The sequence below is a fragment of the Psammomys obesus genome, unplaced genomic scaffold, assembly GCF_907164565.1.
Source record: "Psammomys obesus unplaced genomic scaffold, mPsaObe1.curated_primary_1811, whole genome shotgun sequence".
Lineage (NCBI taxonomy): Eukaryota > Metazoa > Chordata > Mammalia > Rodentia > Muridae > Psammomys > Psammomys obesus.
The window spans coordinates 6,030,411-6,043,152 of record NW_026590859.1 but is presented as its reverse complement, the minus strand read 5'-3'; the positions used below and the strand labels follow the sequence as shown (position 1 = coordinate 6,043,152).

Here is a 12,742-nt window from a genome sequence, read left to right as displayed (position 1 = left end):
ATACAACTGATTACTTCTCAGGCTCTCCAAGTAAGGAAACCCCTGACCAAACATCCTTAGTGCATAAAGTGTTAGACTGTCTTTGAATTTATGCGAGTTTAATTAGTTAACCCTTGTCCCAAAGACACTGACATTCTAAGAAATGAAATAGGCACAGAGTAATCCAAGTTTAGATATGCTATAAGTATGATCGTTAAGTTTCCATCCTTAACTACAATGCTTACTCTGCCCTCCTTTAAAGGAGGTGGCAATTGGCCCCATCCTTTTGGAAGGAGTTTTCCGAGATCTCTATTTAGGTAAAGAGAAAAAAGAAGTTAGTTTCCTAAAGGACAAGCAAGAAGCATCATTTAAACTCCAATCAGTCAGGCTGGGGAGGGGCATGATGGGGGAGACTAGGGCAGGAGCAAACAAAACAAGCAAACACACAAACAAACAAGATGGAGAGTGATTTTCCAGTTCCTTTTTTAGTTTTAAATTTAATTTTGTTTACCAAGATTTTCTTGGGCATGATTTTATAAACCAAATAGAATGTAAACACTTGTAATTTAAAATATCAAAGCCCTCTGCTTAGCTCCGCCACATTCAACTGTCCTATAGTTTTCAGTCATTTTTTTAATTATTAAAATTTAATGTTTTTAATATTGTCCATTGCTCCACCTTCCCATTCTGTTTGTAATAATATTTATGTGTGTTTGTGTGTGTGTGTGCACGCGCACACGCATGTATGTTTGTAGGTCAGAGAACAACTATTGGGCATCTGTCCTCTGATCCTGCTATGAGGGTCATGGAGATGGATTCAGGTCACCAGGCTTGGCAGTAAGTGTCTTTACTGTCTGAGTCATCTCATAAGCCCATGGACTTTTTTGAATTTAGAAACTACCTTTGTTCAGCCCATGAGAACTTAATTTCCCATATTGATCATAGCACTGTATCCTAGGCTCTGTCTGTACACAGCTGCCTGCTGTGTCCCCTTTAGATCTACTTTTGAACTAGCCACATACACATTAAACACCTTTTCTAAAAAAATAGTCACCTTTGCATCATCTTATAAAAATTGTTTAGGTATTTGTAAGAACCAGACTCTGTGGCTCACGACATTGGCCACTTTTTCTACTCCAAGGATTGAGCCAACCCTTTGTTTCCCCTGATACAGCAGTTTAAGGGAGTGCAGGCATTCAACCTTCCTATTCTGGTTCGGGCAGAACCTTCAGGCCTGCCCCACAGCTGGATTCCTGGTGTCACCTTTGCAGCTGCCTTGTGTTGGCTCCTGCATTTTTGTAAGTCTCCATCTTTGCTTGCCTTGGTTTATTTGTATACATGGTAGAACATATGCTTCAGCAGCAACCAGAAGAATACTAGAAGGGAAGTAATTGCATTGTGGATTTCTGGAGTGGTCTTTATTGCTTGATAATATGTGGGATATGTGAAGTTTTACTAGAATGGCAAACAGTTTTCATAAAAACAGCAAACCATTGGTTTAACAGTCTTCTCCTGTTTTTGTCTTTTGCATCTTTTTAGACGTTTCTATCATTTCTATGTATCTGGTTTTAGACAACATTTTGTTTCACAATTCTGGATGCTCTATGAATGAGCATTCTGTGGTTCTATGGAAAGCCACCTGGTAGATTTGCTGCAGCATCTAGACTAGTGTTTGCCAGATAACTGCATTCCAGGTCTGGCCAAGCAGAAAAATAAAGTTATCCATCAGGAAGCCTTTCCATGATATCCCTGTTCCATGTAGCACCCCACACCTTCTCTGCCAAGGCCTTTCCCTCTGGGTTTAACTTCTGCAGCTACGGCTCCCTGTCCTCCCCTCACCTGTGACAGGAAGCATCTCTTCCTTGGGGAAGGGATAAACCACACCCGTATCTGACTGGAGAGATTTTTGAAGTCCACAGTTTTCTTTCCGTGTTTATGTGAGCTTGATCAATACACTTATTGTGGGGCTCTCTACTGAAAATCCTTGCTTTTCTTCTTAGACATCTGTTATTGACTTGTATTCCCTTTTAGAAAAGTGATTTCATTTGGGGGATTTTTAGAAAGGGAAGATTGCTCAATCTACCATGTCTCACTGACAGGGCTGCCCTGCATTTTCTGGGTTGTAATCTTGTCATGTCAAATCATGATAACCAGGCTTGACTCCGTTTTCTCCCAGTGCTCCTAACTCATCCATCACAATCAGTCTCGGGGGCTTTACCTCACAGTGTGTCTAGATTTTGACCACTGCTTCCACTCCCACTTACTCCTCTCCATCCTAAGCTACCTTTTCCTGTGCTCTTCAAACGGGACCCCAAAACTCTCCCCTTCTCTGTTTTATCCTTCCCTAAGGTCTCTTGGCCATGCCATCCCAGACACGGCTGTTCCCCAAAGATTAGCCAGGTCTTGTTAACCTACCCCAACTGCTATCCAGCACAGGGAAGCACAAAGTAGGCGAGCTTCCATGGCTGCAAGGGCTGCAGTTTCCAGAGACACTAGCCAACTAGCGCCACTCTGACTTTGCACAACTGTTTGATGCCTTCACTCAGGCACATGGTAGAGAACCTCCATAAATGGCGATCCATAAATATTTATTGAATCAGTAATTATATATAAAAATACCTCAGTTGCCTTTGCCTATTTTTAGGCATGGTAGCAGCAAAGGGCTATGGAAATGTCCTCATACTTCAGGATGATCATTTTCTTCTCTGCAAGGAGGAATGATGGTTCAAGTAATGTCCATTTTAAAAAACAAAACAGGACGCAGTGCTCAGACATGCAAGCCGTAGAAGTGAGGCAAAGTGTAATTGGGGCAATTGTTAGTTTTGACATCTTCTGACTTAAGAATTTCCACTTTCAACTTTGCCTTTCGGTTTTCATCTCTTACACTGAAACTTGCGTGAAGGACATGGGCCTTTCTGTGAAGTAGACATAACTGCCAGTCGCTGTCTCTGGTCACTCCCACTTTCTTCTGGACAGCTGAGAGTGCAAGATCTCATACCAGAGAGTATAGGTGCACATGGGAGCGTGCACACGACAGGACTCGGAGGGAGAAGCCCAGCCGGGAGGGCACGTGCTAGCGAGCCAAAAGACCTTGCTTACTTCTCTCCTGTGACTATAAATAAACTGGCCCATGCTACAGGGCTACACATAGATTCCTGCCCCACTTTCTTAAAAAGCATCATTGAGGAAGGTTTGTGTAATGAAGTCTCATGTATTATTAACCTAACCTTAGTACAAACGTACAAGGAATGGGCTTAATTCAGCTGAAATTTATAGGCAATTTGTTAACACAGCAATGTGCACTGGAAGGCACGTTAGAGCCTTAATACACCATTCAATAACTTGAGCAGAGGTTAAAAATGCTGTTTAACCTCCATTAAGTATTTTTAAAATGCTTTAATTTAAAATTATTTGTAGTATGTGTATAAAGATGAACATACACATACCCACACTAATAAATACAGCACTAAATATGATTCCCCTGTTTTTTTCTCCAGCTTTGGATGACCTCGTACCATTCAGCAGCTGTGCTTAATCAGAGGCCAGACTGAGAGAGGCAGGGAAGGATGTCAAGCCATCCTGGGCTAATGACCCTCCCTTGTCCTTGAGAACCAGAGGCAGACGGGGTTTTATTGAGGGCGCTGCAGCTTTGAAATACAATAAAGCCTAATTTATAATGGAAACAGCTTCTCGTGACATGCTGGGTCCTAATAGAACAATGCTTCATGCTTTCTCCAGTACTTGCTTTTGCCTTTTATTTTATAAGTCCCATGACTATTAGAGAGTAAAACAAAGTATGTTGTTTCATGAGAAAGCATATCCTCCTGGCCAAGTGATGGGCTCAGAAAGCAGGATTTCATGAAGACCCTGCCAATGAAACTGGAATCGGGTGGCTGATGTTCTATTCAAAATTAGAGCATCAGCAGGTGCTGAGATCAGATCACACCACATGTCCTGATGCTTACTGAGGAATAAAATAAACTCTGGAGGTTAATGTGTTTTTCCCAGTGAGAACTGAGTCTCAAGATAGGTGCCTCTTCCTTAACAAATTGCCGGAAAATAATCTCCCCTTAGAGACTCTGTGCTACACTCCGAATACTATGTGGGAAGAGGGAAGAGGGGAATCATTATTTCAGCTTCAACTTAGAAAAAAAAATCTCCCTTCTGTGGAAACTTCATAATAATAGTTTCAATAATGGTGGTGCAGAATAATTGCTGAGTATTTACTAAGTGCCTGGCTCTGCTTTGAAGCTTTGCCATGAAGCTCCAAATATTGTGTAATATGCACAATATTTCTATAATGGAGGCTTCATCCTCTCCTCACCTAGCAAGGCAAAGGGAGAGGAATCTAGTAATATAAGTCCCTGAAAATCTGACTCCAGAATATGTGCTCTCATATGGGACATTTTTTGAAGAAAAAAAAAAAAAAGACTTAAATATTGATTAAAGCATCCCCTGAGGCTGCTGTAAAATATATATAGTTGCAAATGTCTGCAACCTTCTCTCATCTTCAACTTTCCCAAAATATGTGATTGTGGCTTTGTGCTTCAGGCCCTGGGATATCTCACTTGTTTTGGAAAATCCAAGTAATAGGCGTGAAAAAAAACAAAAGCACAGTCATGGGCTGCCTGAGCGAGCGGATGGAGAGCCAACCAGCGACTCTAGCAATGGGACCGTCTGCATAAGTCAAGCAGGAAAATTTAGATTGTCCCTGTGGCAGAGAGAAGATTCTTGGAAGTATGATTTGGTAAATACTGAAATGCAGTAGAATAAAAACAGAACATAAAAGTTTGCCGTGGGCCATGACAGTATGCATGTACGTGCAATCATTATGACCTTCTAGATTTTAACAGCGATTTCAATATTTGTAATTTTTATTTTATTATTATTTTTATGCTTGATACTTAGAAAATTTGTTATGGCTGAGCATTATGGTGTGTGCCTTTAATCCCAGCACTGGGAAGGCAGAGACAGGCTGTTCTCTGTGAGTTTCAGGCTCGCATGATCTACATAGTCAGTGCTGAGCCTGCTAGAGCTACATAGTGAGATGGTATCTGTGCCAAATTTTGGGCATAATACAGGGAGTCTTATGGAAGAAGTGGAGGATAGAGGGACACAGAGGGGACAGGAGCCCAACAAGTACATGAACAGAACCAAAAAATCTGGGCCCGTTGGGTCCTGCAGAGACTGATACACCAACCAAGAACCATGCATGGAGAGGACCTAGACCCCTGGCTCAGATGTAACCCATGACAGCTCAGTCTACATGTGGGTTCCCTTGTAAGGGGATCAAGGACTCTCTCTGACATGGACTCCGTTGTCTGCTCTTTGATCACTTCCCCCTGGCAGCTGGGCATTGCTAGGCCACAGAGAAAGAGAATACAGGCAGTCCTAATGACTTGATAGGCTGGGGTCAGATGGTAGGGGAGGAGGGCTCCCCATGTCAGTGTATTAGGGAAGGGGCATGGGAGGGAAGGGGAAGGGGAGATGGGACTAGGAGGAGATGAGAGAGGGGGCCACAATCGAAATATAAAGTGAAAAAAAATTTAAAAAACGAAAAGAAAATAAAGAGAAAGATGCTTCTAAGAGCCTTTCCAGATGTTCACACAGATAAAAAAAAAAAAAGCTGAGCTTTGTGTAAAACACCAAGTCCAGCAGAAAGCTTAGAGGCCTCAGCTTCCACAATGCCCTTTGCTCTAAAAGCAAGAAATTTTATTAGGGGCTGACATTTCCCATCTCTAGTTTGCTCCAGCCATTTGTCATTTTTAATTTTTATGCCTGTTTTCATACAGCCCTTTCCACATTCCCCGATAGCCTGGGCCGTTCTGACCAGTCACTCTTCTGACTCACAGATTTCTATTGATTGTTTTCTTATCACTGAGAAAAAAATAATTTCACACTTTAAGGGACCACAGAGACTGATCCAACTGTCCATCCATTCCTCCATCCATCCGTTGAGCTATCTGCTCATTTCATTGCTGTGTCCATCCTTTATCTGGCACGTCTATTTAATATGGTGCTACATACCAGACTTTGAGCTCCTTTAGGACATAAAATCACAAACACACAAAGGCCTGTGCTTTAAATGGGGTAGTCTGGTTTGTGAAAGTACAAGAAACATATAATATAAGCAAGGCTGGTAGAGTCTTGAAGGATGGGGTCATGGATGATTTAATAGAAAAAAAATATGAGCTGGGTGTTAAGAGTATCCGAGAGCTGGTAAGGTATAGCAGAGCAAAATGGCTGCCAAAAGAGGGTATAAATGCAGATCATTTGCAGCCTATCTAATTTAATAAGAGTGATAATTACCCTAAATAACACTGGAATGAATGCTATTGTGTTTATGCTTCCATGAATAGTGGGTCAAAAGTATGGAAGATGCTGTTAGCATTGTTTTTATTTAAAAAAAAAAAACCACCAAAAGGAAGAGAAGCATTAGTATCCTCATTTGAAAACTGCAGCCATTGGTGCTGCATCCAGACACCCTGATTATCCAGCCAAAGATCCCTCCTGTGAGTACCGTGTCCACCGTTTAAGGTACAGAGGACTCTCTCCTAATGGCCTTGTAATGAGTGCGGAGCCCAGAGCTGCCCTCCTTTTCTGAACATGGCCCTGAGGTTAAGTCTGTTTTCCTTCTCCCATTTCAGGACCTTAGCAAAACCTAGTTGTTCATCGTCCCCAGGAGGGATATTGCTGGGAAATAGGCTCTCGTTTATGCTCCGGACAGGCGCTGTGCTGTGCAAATAGCCGCAACAGGAGACACTGCCCTCACTCTTGCTAATAACATAGGACTCTGTGGGTTCTGGGAGGCTCTTTCCGGTGCAGCGGTGTTCTGATGTGAGGACTGATGTCTCTGAACTGGAGACACACTGTCTTCTACCTGAGGTTTGTATTGTTCAGGACCAAGAGTTAGCTGAATGAAGAGGGGAAGTGTTAAGCTCTGCCAAGCTGGTTTGTGTCTGTGAACTTTCAACTGTACACAAGCCAAAGTTAGCACATTGACCTGGTGGCAGTGTTTAAGAAGGCAGCATATAGACATTCATGAGGGAAAACAGGTTCAGAGATCTCAGCAAAGATGACACCGATGTAAAGATGTGCACCATGAAGCTGAGGTAATGGAATGAGGTCAGAGATGTATGGAGTCAAGGAAGAAATTAAGGTCAGTTATTAAGCCCACACTCGGGAGTGGATGAGGAAGTGTTTTCTATAGTTGGAAGCCATCAAAAGAGAGGTAAGGGTCTAGAATTAGGCACATTCAGGTGACACCACAGATAATCTGGGAACAGGAAGTTCCCTGCGTCATTCTAATTGAGCCACTTAAAAATAGGACAACGAAAATACTGGTGGGAATAACCTTTCTAATCAAGTCCCGAGAACAGAGAGTCCATTATGGCTGCCTCCTGGGATCCCCACAGTGAAGCCTCCTTGGGTGCTCTTGTGCTTTGCACATTCTCTTTGGTTGTTCTTCTCTGCTTATAGTTCTGATATTTTTCTGTGCGGTCTCTTGCTCTCCTTGAGCTGCCTAATCTTATGTATCAAAGTGCACCCCATTTATACACAGTCTTAGCTAATAAATCATTTCTTGTAAAAATGATCCTTAATTGGTGGAGAATTCTCTGTGGCTCAAAGCTATTGCAATAAGTCCAAATTAATTCTAAGTATCTATGCTAATGGGTAATTTATCCAAATCGGAGAACTGTTAGGGCTTCGGGATACCATCTGTATGAATTTAAGGAGCTAGGTACTTCCTCAGAAGAGAAGCACACATTCTGTCTCAGACACCAAGGAGAAGCCTTCAGAATCTGTGGCTTACCTCGTGTGAGGACCAGGTGCCGGAACAGGTGTTAGCTAACGTGGCTACAACCTATTCCTGCAAGTGGATGGAAGGACAAATACAGAGAAATGAATCAGGTAAAATATTGTGACGATGATGTCATCTGTGCCATCTACCATCATGGTCTACATCTTTCCATTCATTCCTTGTACTCTGACTGAACACAACTTTTTGGTACTTTGGAAGCTGTCTCAGGGCATGGCTAGGACTAGGAAAAGGAAAACTGATGAATTTTGGGACTTTAGGATGAGGGCTTCTTTTTAACTTGATACTCCAGTATGTGTGAGACCTCACCAGTTATTCTCTGCTTTTCCTGATGGGACAGACAACACAGGAAATGTTGATTTTGACTTCCTGCTTTTTCTCTTCACTAAGACTAATATATCACAAAATGTAATGATCACAGCCTTTCCAGAATTTTCATCTTCCATAACCTCACTCAGTAGGTTCTTTCTGTGATCCCTCTTTTCTGTTGTCTCAGTTAAATATCCCTGGCAGCATGCATATGCTTGTGTGTCTCAGTTGGTATGTGCTTGTGTGCATTTCCACGTATCTACATCACGCTACACCAAGAACCTATTAGATTTCACATGTCTGCTCCATCCTGCAAATGTCTAAAGCCTTTCTGACTTCCAGTGTGATTGTGAGTCCAGCTTTTCTGCCTTTACTTTTGACATAAGAAAATGATGTGGACATGGAATCAAATCTTTGAACTGTGTGCACATGCACTCGTATGTGTGTGCATGAGGTTTGAGGAGTGTATTTCATGTGGACCTCACTGGATCCCTGCATCCATTTTTATTAGTTCATGCCTGTTTAGTGAAGGCCCAATACAGGCAGTGGAGGGAATCATGATTCATACAGATGAGGATCTGTCCCTGAAGAAGGTGACAGTCTGATGAAAATTAGATTAATTGTATGTTTCTGGGCACTGGTGGGAATCAGCGGGATTCAGCGAAGCTGTCAGTGGCATGCCCAAATTGGCCTAGAGAAATTTGTTCATGGAATTGAGGAGACCTGGCTTACAGGAATAAACTAAGCAGAAGGAGTGGGTTGAAACCGTTGCCATGGACAGAGCAGCCCCCATCCAGAAGGGCATGCAAGGGTCACGAAGGGACAGAAAGCAACTCTGCAGTAGGAGATGACTGTAGAGGGGTGTGTGTGTGTGTGTGTGTGTGTGTGTGTGTGTGTGTGTGTGTGTCGGTGATGACAGGGTGGAAAGCCATGGCAGCAACTTGTTTTATGTTTTTCTAGAAGGAAACAGCCATAAACTGGTTTTGAACAGAGGGAAGAGATATTAGAAGTATGCTTTGAGAAAGGCTGTTCAGGCTCCACTGTGGAAAGTCGGTTGACAGGAGGTGAGGCCTTCAGTGGGTAAATGGCCACTGGACCTGGGCAGCCTGACCCTGGCTTGGGTTATTCAAGTTTAGCATTTGAGGGGACTCCATGATTCATCCTAAGCTTTACTTTTCTACTCTACATAAAGGATGTCATAATGAATGAATGTATGTATGTCTCCTTCTGTAGCACCGGCTCACGGTACACACTGTGGTAAACCTGTTGGCAGCCTTCACAGGGAGGCGGGAAGGGACAATGGAAGATTTAAAATCCTCAGAAGACACTGTCCATAGGTCTTGATGGTAAACAAAGTGTAAATCATAGATGAAAAAGACAGTGTAAGGGTTGATAAATTTCATAATATTTGGAATGATCAGTTATGCTTGAATTTCCAATAACAACCATTTAGTCTGAATGATAGCACATTTTTTTTTATTATAAAATCATTGTTAAATTTTAACTAGGAATCCTGTCTCTTATCCGACTTTCTTACCAACTGTGTCTCTGGTATATAGGACATACCACTGCCTACTTGGTAACTCTTTGGAGCTAAGTAGAGGAGAACCAGGTTTTAGCTGAAGAACTTCAAATAGGCCTAACTTATTTCACCTTGTTTTTAATCAAGTATAAATGTGAGCGAATGTTTTGCCTGTGTGCATAAGTACATCATGCAGGTGTCTGGTGCCTAGAGAGGTCCAAAGAGGGTCTCAGCTCTCCTGGACTGGAGTTTGAGACAGTTGTGAGTTCCATGTGAGGCCTTAGAGGTGAACACGGGACTTCTGTAAGAGCAGCGAGTGTTCCTAACCACTGGGCAGCCTCCCCAACCCCTACGCTATGTTTTCATGTAGGTGACTGAACAGTTGTTTTCATTTGTAATTAGTATACTCGTTAAGAAGAGCTCTCTCTGCTGTTATAGGAAAAGCCCGGGTCCCTTGAGCAGCTTTTGGTTTCCTGTGCTATCAAAACACTATCATGTTTAGAGAACACTGAACAGAAAGTGAAGACAAACCTTTTCTAATTATTATTTCTAGGCTTTTACGTTCCTCCTGGCCATGCCACAGGCTGCCTGCCATGCTTATGCCACACAGCTGGAGCCGTGAGCCACATCTGTAGCAGTGTCACGGGGCAGTGCTCTTGCCGTGATCCCTCCACTTCTGGGCAGAGGTGTGACCAGTGTCAAGACCAGTCCTTTGGATTTGATACTGAGACTGGAAGGTAAATCTTTATATGTAAGGGTAGCAAAACACTGTAGATTTTTATCTTCGCTTTTCCTTATCAACAAATCTTTGGCAATTTTCAAACAAAAACTTCTACAGAAATGGTTTCTTGGGTAAATATGTTTTTGAGTCCTTACTAAGTGTAATGGTATCACTCTGTTCTGTCATTCTGAGCTCCCTTTGTATTCTCCCAGCATCACTCAAAGGACCAAGAGATATCTGCATCGTCTCACTTGTTTTTACTTTGTGAAAAATCTCTGTTTCTGTCCCTGTCTCTCTGTCTCTCTGTTTCTGTCTCCTCTGTGTCTCTCTGCCTCTCCCCCCCCCCATCTGTGTATGTGTGTGAGTGTGTGTGCCTGTGTTTCTGGAGATGGAAGCCAGAGATCAACTTTGAGTATTGGTCCAAGGACCACACACACACACACACACACACACACACACACACACACGGGGCTCCAACTAGCTTGGAATTTGCTGATTAGGCTAGGTTGAACAAGAAACCTACCTAGAACTGTAACTCTGTGACATTTTGTGTATGGGTTTTGATATTTTCACAGCAAGCACTTTATCAGCTAAACCACCTCTCCTACCCCAACTTTTTTTTTTTTTAGAAAGACACTATTACCTTCCGTCTATCACAGTCTTTTCCCTTCAAAGTTCTTACATCCAAGGCTGCTTTTTGGTGGGATAAAATCCTGCTTGCTTTCTCTCTCCATTTCTACCCATCACTCCTTATATACAAGCTTATTTCAGAACCCAAACCTGCTTCAAGAAGAGTACTCTGTCATTTGTCACTCTGCAGGATGTCTAGCTAGCACTGGAGTTGCAGTCCCTGAGTTAGAAGGTAGATTGACACATTAAAATTAACTAATGAGGAGTAGAAAGACAAACAAGACAGTAGAACCTACTGTATTGGAAGGCACTGAGGTCATTTAAAACTTTGAATCTAGTGACATAAAGAAGTCTGTGGAAGGGCAGAGTGTGGAAGACAGAGCCAAACTATTCATAGGTCAGTTTCAGGAAAGGAAAATATCTAGCCAAGTATGGATTTAAAGGAAGATGATTCACAACAAGTTTTATGCAAATTAAGTTGACTATCTCTGCATATCAGCTGACTCATACTGAATCACAGAAAGAGCAACCTTGTAAAACTACACATTATTATTTGACATGAAAGCAGTTTCTTCCCGCCCACATTTGCTTTCATATTTATGCTCCCAAGTTTCATTCTTTGAGTTGTTGCAGTAGCATTGTGGTTTGGATCTGAAGACAGTGTGTCAAAGGCTTCATCCTACCTTGGAGCCTTTGGAATATGGTGGGACTTTTAACAGTTGGGTCCCAATGGGAGGTAGTCATTCCAGTGGAGAAATGTCTGTGAGGGACATAGTGAGACCTTGTAGGCATGAGACCAATGTTTTTGCTCCCTCACAGTAGCCTGCCATGAAGTGCCATGGTGATATGCCACCATAGGCAGCTGACAATGGAAAGTAGCACCTGAAGCCTTGAGTTCCGAAAACCCTTTCTTCTCTCTGTGTGGTCTGGGTCATTCATTATGGTGACAAGAAGCTTATACAAGGATAGTTCATTTCTTTCCTTTCATCGCTAATGCCCATCAGTATTCCAAACTATGAAAATTCCCACACCTGCTGAAGTTCCCCCATATCTGGTTCTTAAATACAAGCGGACTATTCTTTCTGGGTTCCAAATCTTCCTGATTCCTGAAATGCTGTGCTGTGAGTAGATTACACTGTTCCAACTCTGCTATCCCAGAACCACTACTTAACCCGCTCCTGGAATTCATTCAGTGTCTCTGCTAGTGTCCCTCCTCCTTCCACATTGATCAGCCATGTGCCCGTGGTCTTCCTTTTCCTGCGCTGGAACAAACCGTCTTTGTTCTGCTGTCAAGCCCTCTCCCTTCTGCTGGGCCACAGGTCAGTTCTCCAGGTGACTTCCTTGCTGCTGCCCTGGGCTGACTGAACTGAGGCTAAGCTTGTGCTGAGAGGTTGCGCACACAGCCTGGCATCTCGCATATGTTTCTTGCCACTTTAGTTTTATGCCCATTCGGACGGTAGCTGATACCTTTGGCTTCAGCTAACTGAAAGGCTCCTTGTAGACTTTCCAGCCCTCCACTGTGTAGATGAAATGGCACGAGAAATGAATGACTCCAGCTTGTCTCTCTTCCTCCAACCTGCCTGCCTTTTTATACAGTCTTAATTTTTATCTAGTCATAGAGGAAAACATCATTTTCCAAAAGGCCTATTCTGAGTATAATCCCTTACAGGCTTTTGTTTTCTTTCTTTCCTTCCTTTCTTCTTTCTTCCTCTTTCTTTCTTTCTTTCTTTCTTTCTTTCTTTCTTTCTTTCTTTCTTTCTTT

General features: G+C 42.6%; 1 protein-coding gene across 1 annotated transcript in view; it reads left to right on the top strand.

Annotated features, from left to right (window-relative positions):
• Positions 1-12,742, top strand: part of Ush2a (usherin) — a 665,632-nt gene that overhangs the window by 143,623 nt on the left and 509,267 nt on the right. Inside the window, exon 13 of the mRNA XM_055609194.1 lies at positions 10,183-10,366. Within this exon, the coding sequence (XP_055465169.1) occupies positions 10,183-10,366 (184 nt within the window). The remainder of the gene's footprint in view (positions 1-10,182; positions 10,367-12,742) is intronic.